This window comes from Mobula birostris, chromosome 7 (genome assembly GCF_030028105.1).
Source record: "Mobula birostris isolate sMobBir1 chromosome 7, sMobBir1.hap1, whole genome shotgun sequence".
Lineage (NCBI taxonomy): Eukaryota > Metazoa > Chordata > Chondrichthyes > Myliobatiformes > Myliobatidae > Mobula > Mobula birostris.
The window spans coordinates 26,816,288-26,830,137 of record NC_092376.1 but is presented as its reverse complement, the minus strand read 5'-3'; the positions used below and the strand labels follow the sequence as shown (position 1 = coordinate 26,830,137).

At 40.2% G+C, this 13,850-nt stretch overlaps 1 protein-coding gene across 1 annotated transcript in view; it reads left to right on the top strand.

Annotated features, from left to right (window-relative positions):
- The window catches only part of LOC140200684 (testis-specific gene 10 protein-like), a 115,454-nt gene that overhangs the window by 72,772 nt on the left and 28,832 nt on the right, over positions 1 to 13,850 (top strand). The window contains 3 exon segments of the mRNA XM_072264250.1: positions 1,806 to 1,916; positions 7,338 to 7,523; positions 8,793 to 9,002. Of these exon segments, the coding sequence (XP_072120351.1) occupies positions 1,806 to 1,916; positions 7,338 to 7,523; positions 8,793 to 9,002 (507 nt within the window).

Below are 13,850 nucleotides of genomic sequence, written 5' to 3'. Positions count from 1 at the left end.
GAGAAACCACAGAGAGTTTGTTGTTACCAAATCTGCATCAAATCCTCAGTTGCATCTGAACAGATACAGACGAACCAACCCACAACTGGTGACAAACATACAGCCAAGAGAGGCTGCTGCCAAAAAGAGAAACGTCACCCACTGAGAAATTGTCCACCTTTCTGTCTCAGTCCTGCAAACCTAGTCGGTAGCAAAAAGTCTAGACATGAGTTTTTATTTGCCCTCTATAATGTCTCCAAACACCATATTAAAGCTGAGGCTGTATAAAGCATTGGTCAGACCGCACTTGGCGTATTATGAGCAGTTTTGATGCCCCTTATCTAAGAAAGGATTTGTTGTCATTGAAGAAGGTCCAGAGGAGGTTCATTAGAAAATTTCCCAGGAATGAAAAGGTTAATGAATGAGGACCATTAGATGGCCCTGGCCTGTACTTGCTGAAGTTTAGGAGAATGAGAAGTGATCTCATTGAAACTTATCAGATATTGAAAGGCCCATAAAGAGTGGATGTTGAGAGGATGCTCCCTAAAGTTGGGGGATCTAGGAGCCAAAGGCACAGCCTCAGAATAGGACTTTACAACAGAGGTGAGGAGGAATTTCTTTAGCTTGAAGATGGTGAATCTGTGGAACTCTCTGCCATAAATAGCTGTGGAGGCCAAGTCATTGAGTATTACAGTTAATTGGAGCAGCCGTTTATTTTGGACAAGTGTTAAAGAACAAAAACTAATTGAGAAAATAGTTGGGATTCCCTTCATTTATTTGGGACTCTATGACACTTAATTGGGACGGGAGACTGTTGCCATACAGTTTCTTACTAGCGTCAGGTGCGTGCACTTGTGTGGCTTTTAGATACTACACCGTGCTTAGAGTGAGCAGTATTTAAGTAGTGCCAGTTGTGTGTGCTTGTGTTCAAAACGCATGGATTTTTGTCACTGATAGTTGACAAGAAATGAACAGTAAGACAATTCAGAACTGTTTCGCTCACTGTGGCTTTAAGCATCAGGCTTGGAGATGCCAGAAACAGCCAAGAATGAAAATGAAACTATTTCACTACTTCAGCAAGTTAGGAACTATGAAAAATTTGAAGGTATCAACAATTATCTTCAGTATTACAAAGAAAATGAAGATTTGGAGGATGCAATTGTCGATGGCATTATATTAAGGCATTAGATGTCTCCACTGATTTTGTTCATATACTGTCAATCAGTGTAACATACTCTGGATAATTTCCTCGGATGATAACTATTAGGAACTAATACACAGTTTTATAGTACTGTAGTAGCATTAATGGTGCTCTAATTTGTTCTGTATTTCATTTGAATACATCATTTGTTAATCAGTTAAATGGTAGTCTGTCACTTTTTTATATGATTTTGACTATTTCCATGAAATTTCAACTAATTGAGCCAGCTGCTTAATTGGGCAAAAATGTACGGCCCTTAACCAGGCTCCACTATTTTTAAAGCGGTAGTTGATAGGTATTTGACTAGTAAGGGTGTCAAAGGTTACAGAAGAAGGCAGAATATTGGGGTTGAGAGGGATAATTAGCCATGATAGAATAGTGGAGCAGACTTGATGGGCCAAATGGCCTAATTCTGTTCCTATGTTTTATGGTCTTATATAAATGCAACCTGCACAATTTAAATTACATATGTCAACTGATTTATTAATTGTAGATGTAATTATAATTATTTGGACAAGTTTTAGATGTAATTACATTTAAATGTAAAAGAATATTCATTGAAGAAAAATTCTGATAACTTGGAGGTTTGATATATTTAATAGTGTTGTTGACTTGTTTGTTACAGGCAGCAAATCGCAAATTGGAAGAATCTACTCAAGAGATTAAAGATTTGAAGCTCAAAATCCAGGATTATATTACTGAGATATCCAAGGTGGAAAATATGCTTAGTGGATTGGTTAGTATTTCAGAAAAGGCAGATCATTAACAAAAAAAAGACTCATTTGATTGCTCATCCATGTATAGCAGTGAATCTGTCTGCATTTGTGAATTATAAGTGTGCTTCATATAATGCCTGATCTTAATCCTGACCTTTCAGTTGTTACAGGGTGGATAGTCAAATGATTTTCATTACTAGTGCATTTACAGCTATTTTCCAATATATTCCCACATCTTGCCTTGTTACTAACACATTTTTTTGAAATTAGGGCAACACATCAGCATAAGCTTTAAATATTAGAATGTGAATCCAGTGGAACAAAATTGACCAGCTCCATTTTAACTCGAAGTAAAAGCTGGGAACATTGTGGTGCTTCTTGGGATAGTTCAGTTGTGTTATAGTTAGCTCTGTAACCTCAAAGCTCCGGTGAACTCTGCTCATTCTCTGTACCATCTTTTGGGTTTACTCTGAGAGCTTGCATTACCTCCCAAATTTCAACGATGTCTGGCATGTTATTTACCCCTCATAAACATAAATGGCAAAGGAATCAAAAGGGAAATGTTAGAAGATAATATATTGAAGGGGGGCATAGAAGATAATATATTGAAGGGGTACAGGGACATAGAGGATGAATCAATATGATCAGGATTGCTCTGCTGAGCTGGTGTGCACCTAATGGCCTTTAAAACCTGGATACATCTCTCAGAAGTAATACAGTGGTATTTAACAAGTTTTCTTTTAAGGAAATCCAGGTTGCCATTTTTGTGATCACTCTGCTTTATCATTCTGAATGTGCTTTTCATGTCAATATCACTAAACTGATGAGTGTTTGGGGCTGAAGCAGCAGCAGCAGTAACTTCAAAGCAGCTGGACTTCTTGACAAAGAGCAACCAAGGTGGAGTGTCTGTTGTTTGTAGAAGGTCAACCCAACAGTCAGGAGCTTCAGACCAATCCTTTGTTTTTGGCACTATGTAGAGCAGTGCATCTGGTCAGGATGCTTGGGCTCGGTGTTACACACCATCGCATCCTATTACCAGAGACCTATTGAACTTTTGCATTTTCATTTGGTTCCTGGGAACATGAGCTATTAATCCCTGTCTGCATTCCATGAGTCTTCAGATCATCATGTTACCTTCAGTGATATCTAGATTAGAGTCAGAGTCATGTAAAAGGACAACACAGAAACTGACCCTTTGGCACATCTACTCAATGGGCTGAAGGGCCTGTAGTAGTGATGCTGAAACAAATTAGCTTTCTTTCTCTTCTCTTTATGCATGGATAGCAATCCACAGAAAATGCTGAAGGAACTCAGCATGTCAGGCAGCAACTACAGAGGGGCCAAGACCCTTCACCTAACCTGCTGGATTCTTCCAGCATTTTGCGTGTGTTGCTCAGGATTTCCAGCATCTGCAGAATCTCTTGTACGCATGGATAGCAGAGTGGATCTGTTTACCACCTTCATTCCTCAACCCTTGCCCAGCATTACAAAAGATTATTTCCATTTGTTCAAATTAACGATGCCAGATGTCCAATGAAACAATTTTAATTTTAAGTTGTGGAAAGCTACATGACTTACTCATTAACAATGCTTCAGTGAGCACAAAAGCGTTTCTGCAATAAAAGTGGTTGTATTTTAGAAATATTCAATTGGTAGTAGAGTCCTTGTGAATTATGCTATGGCTATGAAAGATACCATCCATATGTGAATGCATTTACTTGCTGAGATTGGTTAATATGGGAGAAGAAATTTTCAAGGAAGTATGTCTCTCTAGATTTCATCCAATTGTCAAATCCTGATGAAGGGTCTCGGTCTGAAATGTCAATTGTTTATTTTTCACCATAGCTGCTGCCTGACCTGCTGAGTTCCTCCAGCATTCTGGATTTCCGGCATCTGCACAATCTCGTGTTTGTCAGTTTTGTCTGTTAAATATATTTGGTGTAGGAATTTTGGGGGGAAAGTAAATTTGGAAATGAACATTTAAAGTACATTTATTATCAAAGTATGTATGACTCTGAGATGCAAGTGCAACTCTGATATTCGTCTTCTCCACAGACAGCCACAAAACAAAGAAATACCATAAAAAACATCACCCCCTCCCTCCCTTTTCCACACATAAAAGAATACAAGAGATAGGTATTGGCTATACAAGGCTGATTTTTTTTCTATCTACATATTGCATTCTGCAAAATTAGCAGCCCTTGTTATTAATGCTGAGGTTGCATGGTTGATGGCTTCGTTTAGGTCTTGTAAAACAATTTATTTCATTAACATTGTACATTCAGTGCCAACTTTATTAGGTACACCTGTACACCTCATTAATGAAAATATCTAATCAGCCAATCATGTGGCAGCAACTCAATGCATAAAAGTATGCAGATGTGGTCAAAAGTTTCAGTTATTGTTCAGACCATTCATCAGAGTGGGGAGGAAATGTGATCTAAGTGACTTTGGCTGTGGAATGATTGTTGGTGGCAGACAGGGTGATTTTGAGTGTTGATCACCTGGGATTTTCACACACACCAGTCTCTAGAGTTTATAGTGCCTTTAAAATGTCCAGTAAGTAGCAATTCTGTGGGTGAAAATACCTTGTTAATGAGAGAGGTCAGAGGAGAATGGCCAGACCTGTTCAAGCTGACAGGAAGGCAACAGTAACTCAAATGACCACGTGTTACAACAGAAGAGTTTTTCTGAATGCACAACACGTTGAACCTTGAAGTGGATGGACTACAGCAGCAGAAGACCACAAACTTACACTCAGTGCAGTAGATACCTAACAAGGTGGCTTCTGGCTGTATATCAACATGGCTGAGTTTATTCCTTTTAGGGTGAATGAGCATGGACATGAAACGCCATGGGAGCTGGCATAGGAACTAATGATCATTGAGTGTTCTGATGGCAGGTTAAATTGGGAACAGATGTTCTCAGGGAAATGTACGGAAGAAATGTGGCAAATGTTCAGGGGATATTTGCATGGAGTTCTGCATAGGTATGTTCCAATGAGAGTGAAAGGATGGTAGGGTACAGGAACCATGGTTGTACAAAGGCTGTTGTAAATCTAGTCAAGGACAAAATAAGAGCTTACGAAAGGTTCAAAAAACTAGGTAATGATAGAGATCTAGAAGATTATAACGCTAGCAGGAAGGAGCTTAAGAAAGAAATTAGGAGAGTCAGAAGGGGCCATGAGAAGGCATTGGCGGACGGGATTAAGGAAAACCCCAAGGCATTCTACAAGTATGTGAAGAGCAAGAGGATAAGACGTGAGAGAATAGGACCAATCAAGTGTGACAGTGGAGAAGTATGAATGGAACCTGTGGAGATAGCAGAGGTACTTAATGAGTACTTTTCTTCAGTATTCACTACGGAAAAGGATCTTGACGATTGTAGGGATGACTTGCAGTGGACTGAAAACCTTGAGCATGTAGATATTAAGAAAGAGGATGTGCTGGAGCTTTTGGAAAGCATCAAGTTGGATAGGTCACTGGGACCAGACAAGATATACCCCAGGCTACTGTTGGGAGGCGAGGGAGGAGATTGCTGATCCTCTGGCAATGATCTTTGCATCATCAATGGGGACGGGAGAGGTTCCGGAGGATTGAAGGGTTGCAGATGTTCTTCCATTATTTAAGAAAGGGAGTAGAGATAGCCCAGGAAATTATAGACCAGTGAGTCTTTCTTCAGTGGTTGGTAAGTTGATGGAGAAGATCCTGAGAGGCAGGATTTATGAACATTTGGAGAGGCATAATATGATTATGAATAGTCAGCATGGCTTTGTCAAAAGCAGGTCATGCCTTACGAGCCTGATTGAATTCTTTTGAGGATGTGACTAAACACATTGATGAAGGAAGAGCAGTAGATGTAGTGTATATGGATTTCAGCAAGGCATTTGACAAGGTACCCCATGCAAGGCTTATTGAGAAAGTAAGGAGGCCTGGGATCCAAGGGGACATTGCTTTGTGGATCCAGAACTGGATTGCCCACAGAAGGCTATAGACGGGTCATATTCTGCATGGAGGTCGGTGACCAGTGGAGTGCCTCAGGGATCTGTTCTGGGACCCCTACTCTAAGTAATTTTTATAAATGACCTGGATAAGGAAGTGGAAGGATGGGTTAGTAAATTTGCTGACGACACAAAGGCTGAGGGTGTTGTGGATAGTGTGGAGGGCTGTCAGAGGTTACAGCGGGACATCGATGGGATGCAAAACTGGGTTGAGAAGTGGCAGATGGAGTTCAATCCAGATAAGTGTGAGGTGGTTCATTTTGGTAGGTCAAATATGATGGCAGAATATAGTATTAATGGTAAGACTCATGGCCGTGTGGAGGATCAGAGGGATCTTGGGGTCTGAGTCCATAGGACACTCGAAGCTGCTACGGTGGTTGACTCTGTGGTTAAGAAAGCATACAGTGTATTGGCCTTCATCAATTGTGGGATTGAGTTTAGGAGCTGAGAGGTAATGTTGCAGCTATGTAAGACCCTGGTCGGACCCCAGTTGGACTACTGTGCTCAGTTCTGGTGGCCTCACTACAGGAAGCATGTGGAAGCCACAGAAAGGGTGCAGAGGAGATTTATAAGCATGTTGCCTGGATTGGAGAGCATGCCTTATGAGAGTAGGTTGAGTGAACTTGGCCTTTTTTCCTTGGAGCGACAGAGGATGAGAGGTGACCTGATAGAGGTGTATAAGATGATGAGAGGCATTGACCGTGTGGATAGTCAGAGGCTTTTTCCCAGGGCTGAAATGGCTAACACAAGAACCCATAGTTTTAAGGCGCTTGGAAGTAGGTACAGGAGAAATGTCAGGGGTAAGTTTTTTTACGCAGAGAGTGGCCAGTGCATGGAATGGGCTGCCAGCGATGGTGGTGGAGGCAGATACGATAGGGTCTTTTAAGAGACTCCTGGACAGGTAAGTGGAACTCAAAAAAAAAAAAAATAGGCTATGGGTAACCCTAGGTAGTTTCTAAGGTAAGGACATGTTTGGCACAGCTTTGTGGGCCGAAGGGCCTATATTGTGCTGTAGGTTTTCTATGTTTCTATGCTTCTAACAGGGTTCTGAGGCTGAACACGAGATTCCACAGATGCTGAAAATCTAGAGCTAAAAAACACACAGTGCTGGAGGAACTCAGCAGGTCGGGCAGCATCTTCGAAGAATAAATTGTCAGCATTGTGGACCAAGACCCTTCATCAGGACTGGAAAGGGCCTTGGCCCAAAAAGTCAACAGTTTATTCCCCTGCCGTAGATGGCTGCCCGACTGGCTGAGTTCCTCCTGCATTTCTTTTCCTGTGAGGGTTCAAGGCTGGTGCTTTCTTCACTTTATTTGATTACATTGAGATATTTTATATGTCGTTTATGATAAATGGGTCAGTTAAGTATAGTCACAAATATTGCAGTAGTGCTTACTGGTTGATTATTTTTAAACAATTGAATCTTTTATATATTTAATAGGAAAATGAAAATTTTAATCTGCTGGAGCAAGTTTGTAGATCAAATGCACAGGCAGAGTCCTCGGAACTGAAGGTCCGCCAACTAGAAGGAGAGCTCAATTCAGTTCAGCTAGATCTTGTTAATGCTAACTCTGAAAACCGCAGGATGGGTGAAAAACTTAGCTCACTTGAAAAAGAAATTGAGGAGGTGAGAACTGACAAATTTATGACCTGTAGTTTATTAGCATGTGTACAGCAAATTTTCAAATTCCGTACTTTAATGCTATCTCTGAAAATTCCTAGTTTTGTTAATTATTGTTTATTTAAGTTGGTACACATTTCAAGAATATGAAAGTGACAGCATTTTATTGGTTTTGTGTGTATCTATAAATGTTGACTTATTTCAAGATTATTATAAGCATGTTTGCAGAAACTGAATATATGAATAGCTTTCATCCATTTGTTACTTCTGTCTTTTCATGCAATTTCACTTAATTTATACAGTAATTCATCACAGATGGAGGTAGGCTGGTGGAAAGAGCAGATAAAAGGCAGATGAAATGTAATGTCAAGAAATGCAATGTGTTACATTCTGGTGGGAAGAATAAGAAGGAGCAATGTAAATGAAAGCACAATTTTTAAAGGAATTCAAGAACAAAGATATCTGAAAATATGTAGACACAAGGTACTGCAGATACTGGAAATCCAGAGCAGTGCACACAATGTGCTGGAGGAGGTCAGCAGGTCAAGCAACAGGATTTGATGAAGGGTCTTGGCCTAAACTGTCGACCATTTATTCCCATCCATGGATACTGCCTGACCTGCTGAGCTTCTCCTCCACCTTGTCTGGAAATATGCAGCAAGTGAGATGGAGAACTTGGCTTAAAAAAAATACATGGGATTCAGGGTTTTGTGAATTGAGGTTACAGAGTAAAGGTCATCATGAACGTCTTCTAAATCTCTGGTTTAGTCCAGTTCTGGGTACCACCCTTGAGGAAATATGCAAATGCTTCAGAGATTGTGTAAAAGATTTACCAATGTGTTGCTAGGCATGAGAGATCTTAGTTATATGGACAGACTGGAGAAGCTGTGGTTCTTTTTAATATAGTGGAGTTTATAAGGGGATCGGGGGGATTTAAAATCACGGGTAGAGACAATAGTTAGTGAAGAACTGTTCCTGTTGGTGAAAGCATCACAACCAGGAATCTCAGAATGAAGACAATTGACACAGAAAATTTCTTACAGAGCATGTGTTTAGGCACTATCAAGGCAGTGGTGAGATCAGATCTAATTGTAGCATTCAAGAGGGAACTGGATGAATATGGCAAGAAGGCTGGCGAATGGAACTAACTGGATTGCTTGTACAGCTGGTATGAAAATGATTTCCCTCCGAGCTATAACTCTCCTGTGTTTTGTTACTAAGATTTCTGATTCTTCGGTATATTTTTAAAATCTAAAAAATGGCTTTCCCTTGCAGCAAGGGGCAGCAAGAAATGCCTACAAGACCCAGGTTTGCTCACTTAATAAGGTGATAATGAATTTGGATGAAGAACTTCGCCAAGTCCAGACTGAAAAGACCACAGCCCTCACTGACCTCTCATCCGCTCAAGAACTTTGCCTGAAGCTGGACTCTAACAAAGAGATGATGATGAAGCATGTGACCAACAAAAACAAGGAGATGGAGCAGGTATCTACATTGAGAAAATATGAATTCTTTCTTATTTGTGTTTTAAATTTCATAGAATGTGTTTCATGCATCAGCTCCATCTTGATACACAACAGTGTTACCTACAAAGCCCACAGCATGCATTGATTATTTAATTGTAGTGTTTAAATTTATGTTAGCCTAAAATGATGCAGTCTTAACAAATCAGCTCACCCATGTCCATGAAAGTGGATTCTGGTTAAATGGGCCATCGGATAATTGAGGCAGCCGCTTATTTGAGCCAACTCTTTAAAAAATCGAAAACTAATCAAGATAATAGCCAGGATTCCCTTTGTTTATTCTCTGAAGAATTCGAGGGTATTGACAATCATTTTCAATGTTACAATGAAAATGAAGATTTGGAGGATGCAGTTGTTGAGTGCATTGTATGAAGGCAGTCATTATCTACACTAGGTATCAGCACTGATTTTGTTAATTTACAGTTAATCAAAAGAATGCACCAGCATTCACTGGATGAATTCCTCTGTCCACAACTATTAGGAACTAATACGCAGTTTTATAGTACTGCAGTAGTATTGATAGTGTTCTAATTTGTTCCATATTTCATTGAAGTACATAATTTGTTACTCAGCTTGTCATTTTTATACTTTAACTATTACCATGAAACTTCAGTGAATTGGGGCAGCCACTTAATTGGGTCAAAATATACTGGTCTTGATATGTCCAAATTAACCGGAATCCACTGTAGTCAGATCTTTTGCTAGTGGAAAAAAAAAGTTGTTTGAAACTCTCAGCAAAAGTGGGACTCAGAAATTCTGGAAATTTTACTCTCAGGATCTGACTAACATTTAGGTCCAATTCCCTGCTAGCCAGATGTTTAGTCTAACTGATATCTATGAGGGTTCAAAGTGGTCGAATGCCACATCCAGGAGATTTCCTGCGGTGAGGTGGAATGCAGTAGCTTATAAGGGGGAATAGAGTCATGTGACTGGGAATGATAGTAGGGGAAACTTCCTTAAGCGGTCTTGAGGGGAGCCTCACTGTTCCTCCTGACCCATAAGAAGAGATGAAGAAAGAGGCTAGAGCATTGCTTTCAATTATACAGTGGACTGTGAATGTAGAATTGAGTGTTCAATTGCAAATCTTGTCAGTCGGGAATTTGATCACATTAATATTTGCTGATAAACACAAGAACACAACAAAACAGGAATAGGTCATCGGACCTCTTAAACCTGTCTGTCCATCATAGTATGATCATAATAAGTATGATCATAGCTAATCTATACTGTCCTCAGCTGCTCTTCAGTGCCACTTCCCCATAACTTGATTCATCAATCTTAACCTTAAATATATCTAATGATAGGGTCTCCGGCACCTTCTGGACAGAAAATTCCAAAGACTCACCACCCTGTGAGAAAAGAAATTTCTATGCACACCAGTTTTAAATAATATGCTCCTTTATTATTGCTAAATGCCCATGTTTGAGACTATCACTGGTGAAAACATCTGACATTTATTCTATCATGCCTTGTTAGGATCTTGTATGTTAAGAGTAAGGTTACTTCTTCTGAACTCAAGGAATATATTGTAGACCCAATCCTCTAGCCTTGCTTGATAAGGACAACTCTCTTATTCCATAAATTGACCTAGAGACTCTTGTTTGATCTGCCTTTAATGCTAGGTAAGACACCAAAAAGTTGTCTTACTAGTCTAGACATGGCTCACTAGTACTCTGTGTAGCTGTAACATTACCTCAGTATTCTTAAAGCCAATCCTTCTGCCAAAAAGTACCCTTTGCCTTGTAATCTACATGTTAGACATGCCTGATAACATTTTGTAATTCATACTTCTGAAGTGCTTAACTTTACACTTCCCCACAATAAACTCTATTCTCCATCTGTACCCCATTGAAGAATCACAACATGCTCTTCCACCTACTCTCATATCATCATCAGACTTGTGTTACATTTCAATCCCTCTTTCAGGTCATTAATATCAATAGTAAACAATTGATGACCAGTAATAGAAATCTAGAGAACTCTACTTGTTACATCCTTCTAGCCTGGAACTTTTTGTTTTATATATGACAGTTAGTTTTCAATCCATACTAATGCACTTCATCCAATACCTTGGGTTTTCAATTTGTGTATCAGCTTCCTGTGTGGCACTTTGTCATATGCCTTTTCAAAATCTAAATACATTACACCTATAGGTTCCCCTCTACCAACTCTCCCTGTAACATCCTCAAAGAATTTGAGCAATTTGCAAATATAATTTACCTTTCATAACATCATGTTGACTAGGATAAGCTTTCCTAAATCATTAATTATTTCCTTTTTGATTATTGACTCTATCATCTTGCCAACAATATATGTTAAACCAACTGGCCCATTTTCATACACTTTCTGTCTTCTGATTAGAAGAGACAGATAAATCTTTTTCCCGGGGTAAAAATGTCAAAGACAGGCATTGAAAGTGAGGGGGTAAGTTTAAAGAATATGTGTAAGGCAAGTTTTTTTTATATAGGGAGTGTAGGTACCAGAGCATTGGAAGCAATTACGACAGAGGTGATTAAGAGACTGGTAGGCAAGGGCCTATTCATGTGCAGTATTGCTCTCTGGGCTATCTTCCCTTTTTGTTGAAGGGAGTCACATAGGGATATTTTCCAGTCTTCTGATTCCCTCTTAGAATTTAGCGAGTTAAAAAAAAATCAACCAGTGGGTCCATTATCTCTGCAGCCATTTCCTTTAAACTTCTTGGTTACTGGCATCAGGTCCTGGTGATTTGTCCAACATTTACTCATGTCTTATCTTGGAGGTTGGAATTAGACCATAAGACAAAGGAGCAGAAGTAGGCCATTTGGCCCATCGAGTCTGCTCCGCCATTTTATCATGAGCTGATCCATTTTATCCTATTTAGTCCCACTCCCCCGCCTTCTCACCATAACCTTTGATGCCCTGGCTACTCAGATACCTATCAATCTCTGCCTTAAATACGCCCAATGACTTGGCCTCCACTGCTGCCCGTGGCAACAAATTCCATAGATTCATCACCCTCTGACTAAAAAAATTTCTTCGCATTTCTGTTCTGAATGGGCGCTCTTCAATCCTGAAGTCATGCCCTCTCGTACTAGACTCCCCCATCATGGGAAACAACTTTGCCACATCCACTCTGTCCATGCCTTTTAACATTCGAAATGTTTCTATGAGGTCTCCCCTCATTCTTCTAAACTCCAAGGAATACAGTCCAAGAGCGGACAAACGTTCCTCATATGTTAACCCTCTCATTCCCGGAATCGTTCTCGTGAATCTTCTCTGTACTCTCTCCAACGTCAGCACATCCTTTCTTAAATAAGGAGACCAAAACTGCCCACAGTACTCCAAGTGAGGTCTCACCAGCGCCTTATAGAGCCTCAACATCACATCCCTGTTCCTATGCTCTATTCCTCTAGAAATGAATGCCAACATTGCATTCGCCTTCTTCACTACTGACTCAACCTGGAGGTTAACTTTAAGGGAATCCTGTACAAGGACTCCCAAGTCCCGTTGCATCTCAGAACTTTAAATTCTTTCCCCATTTAAATAATAGTCTGCCTGTTTATTTTTTCTGCCAAAGTGCATAACCATACACTTTCCAACATTGTACTTCATTTGCCACTTCTCTGCCCATTCTTCTAATCTATCCAAGTCTCTCTGCAGACTCTCCGTTTCCTCAGCACTACCGGCCCCTCCACCTATCTTCGTATCGTCAGCAAACTTAGCCACAAAGCCATCTATTCATAATCCAGATCGTTGATGTACAATGTGAAAAGAAGCGGCCCCAACACTGATCCCTGTGGAACACCACTGGTAACCAGCAGCCAACCAGAATAGGATCCCTTTATTCCCACTCTCTGTTTCCTGCCAATCAGCCAACGCTCTATCCACGTATGTAACTTTCCTGTAATTCCATGGGCTCTTATCTTGTTAAGTAGCCTCATGTGTGGCACCTTGTCAAAGGCCTTCTGAAAATCCAAATATACAACATCTACTGCATCTCTTTTGTCTAGCCTACTGGTAATTTCCTCAAAAAATTGTAATAGGTTTGTCAGGCAGGATTTTCCTTTAAGGAATCTATGCTGAGTTCTGCCTATCTTGTCATATGCCTCCAGGTACTCTGTAACCTCATCCTTGACAATCGACTCCAACAACTTCCCAACCACCAACGTCAAGCTAACAGGTCTATAATTTCCTTTTTGCTTCCTTGCCCCCTTCTTAAATAGCAGAGTGACATTTGCAATCTTCCAGTCTTCCGGAACCATGCCAGAATCTATCGACTTTTGAAAGATCATCGCTAATGCCTCCGCAATCTCCACAGCTACTTCCTTCAGAACACAAGGGTGCATTCCATCTGGTCCAGGAGATTTATCGACCTTTAGCGTATTCAGCTTCCTGAGTACGTAATTGTGACTGCGCACACTTCTCTTCCCTGGCACCCTTGAGTGTCCGGTATCCTGCTGTCTTCCTCAGTGAAGACTGATGCAAAATACTTGTTCAGTTCCTCTGCCATCTCCTCATCTCCCATTACAATTTCTCCAGTATCATTTTCTATCGGTCCTATATCTACTCTCACCTGTCTTTTACTCTTTATATACTTGAAAAAGCTTTTAGTATCCTCTTTGATATTATTTGCTAGTTTCCTTTCATAGTTAATCTTTTCTCTCTTAATGACCTTCTTGGTTTCCTTTTGTAAGGTTTTGAAAACTTCCCAATCCTCTGTCTTCCCACTAATTTTTGCTTCCTTGTATGCCCTCTCCTTAGCTTTAACTTTGGCTTTGACTTCTTTTGTCAACCACGGTTGCATCCTTTTTCCACTCGAAAATTTCTTCTT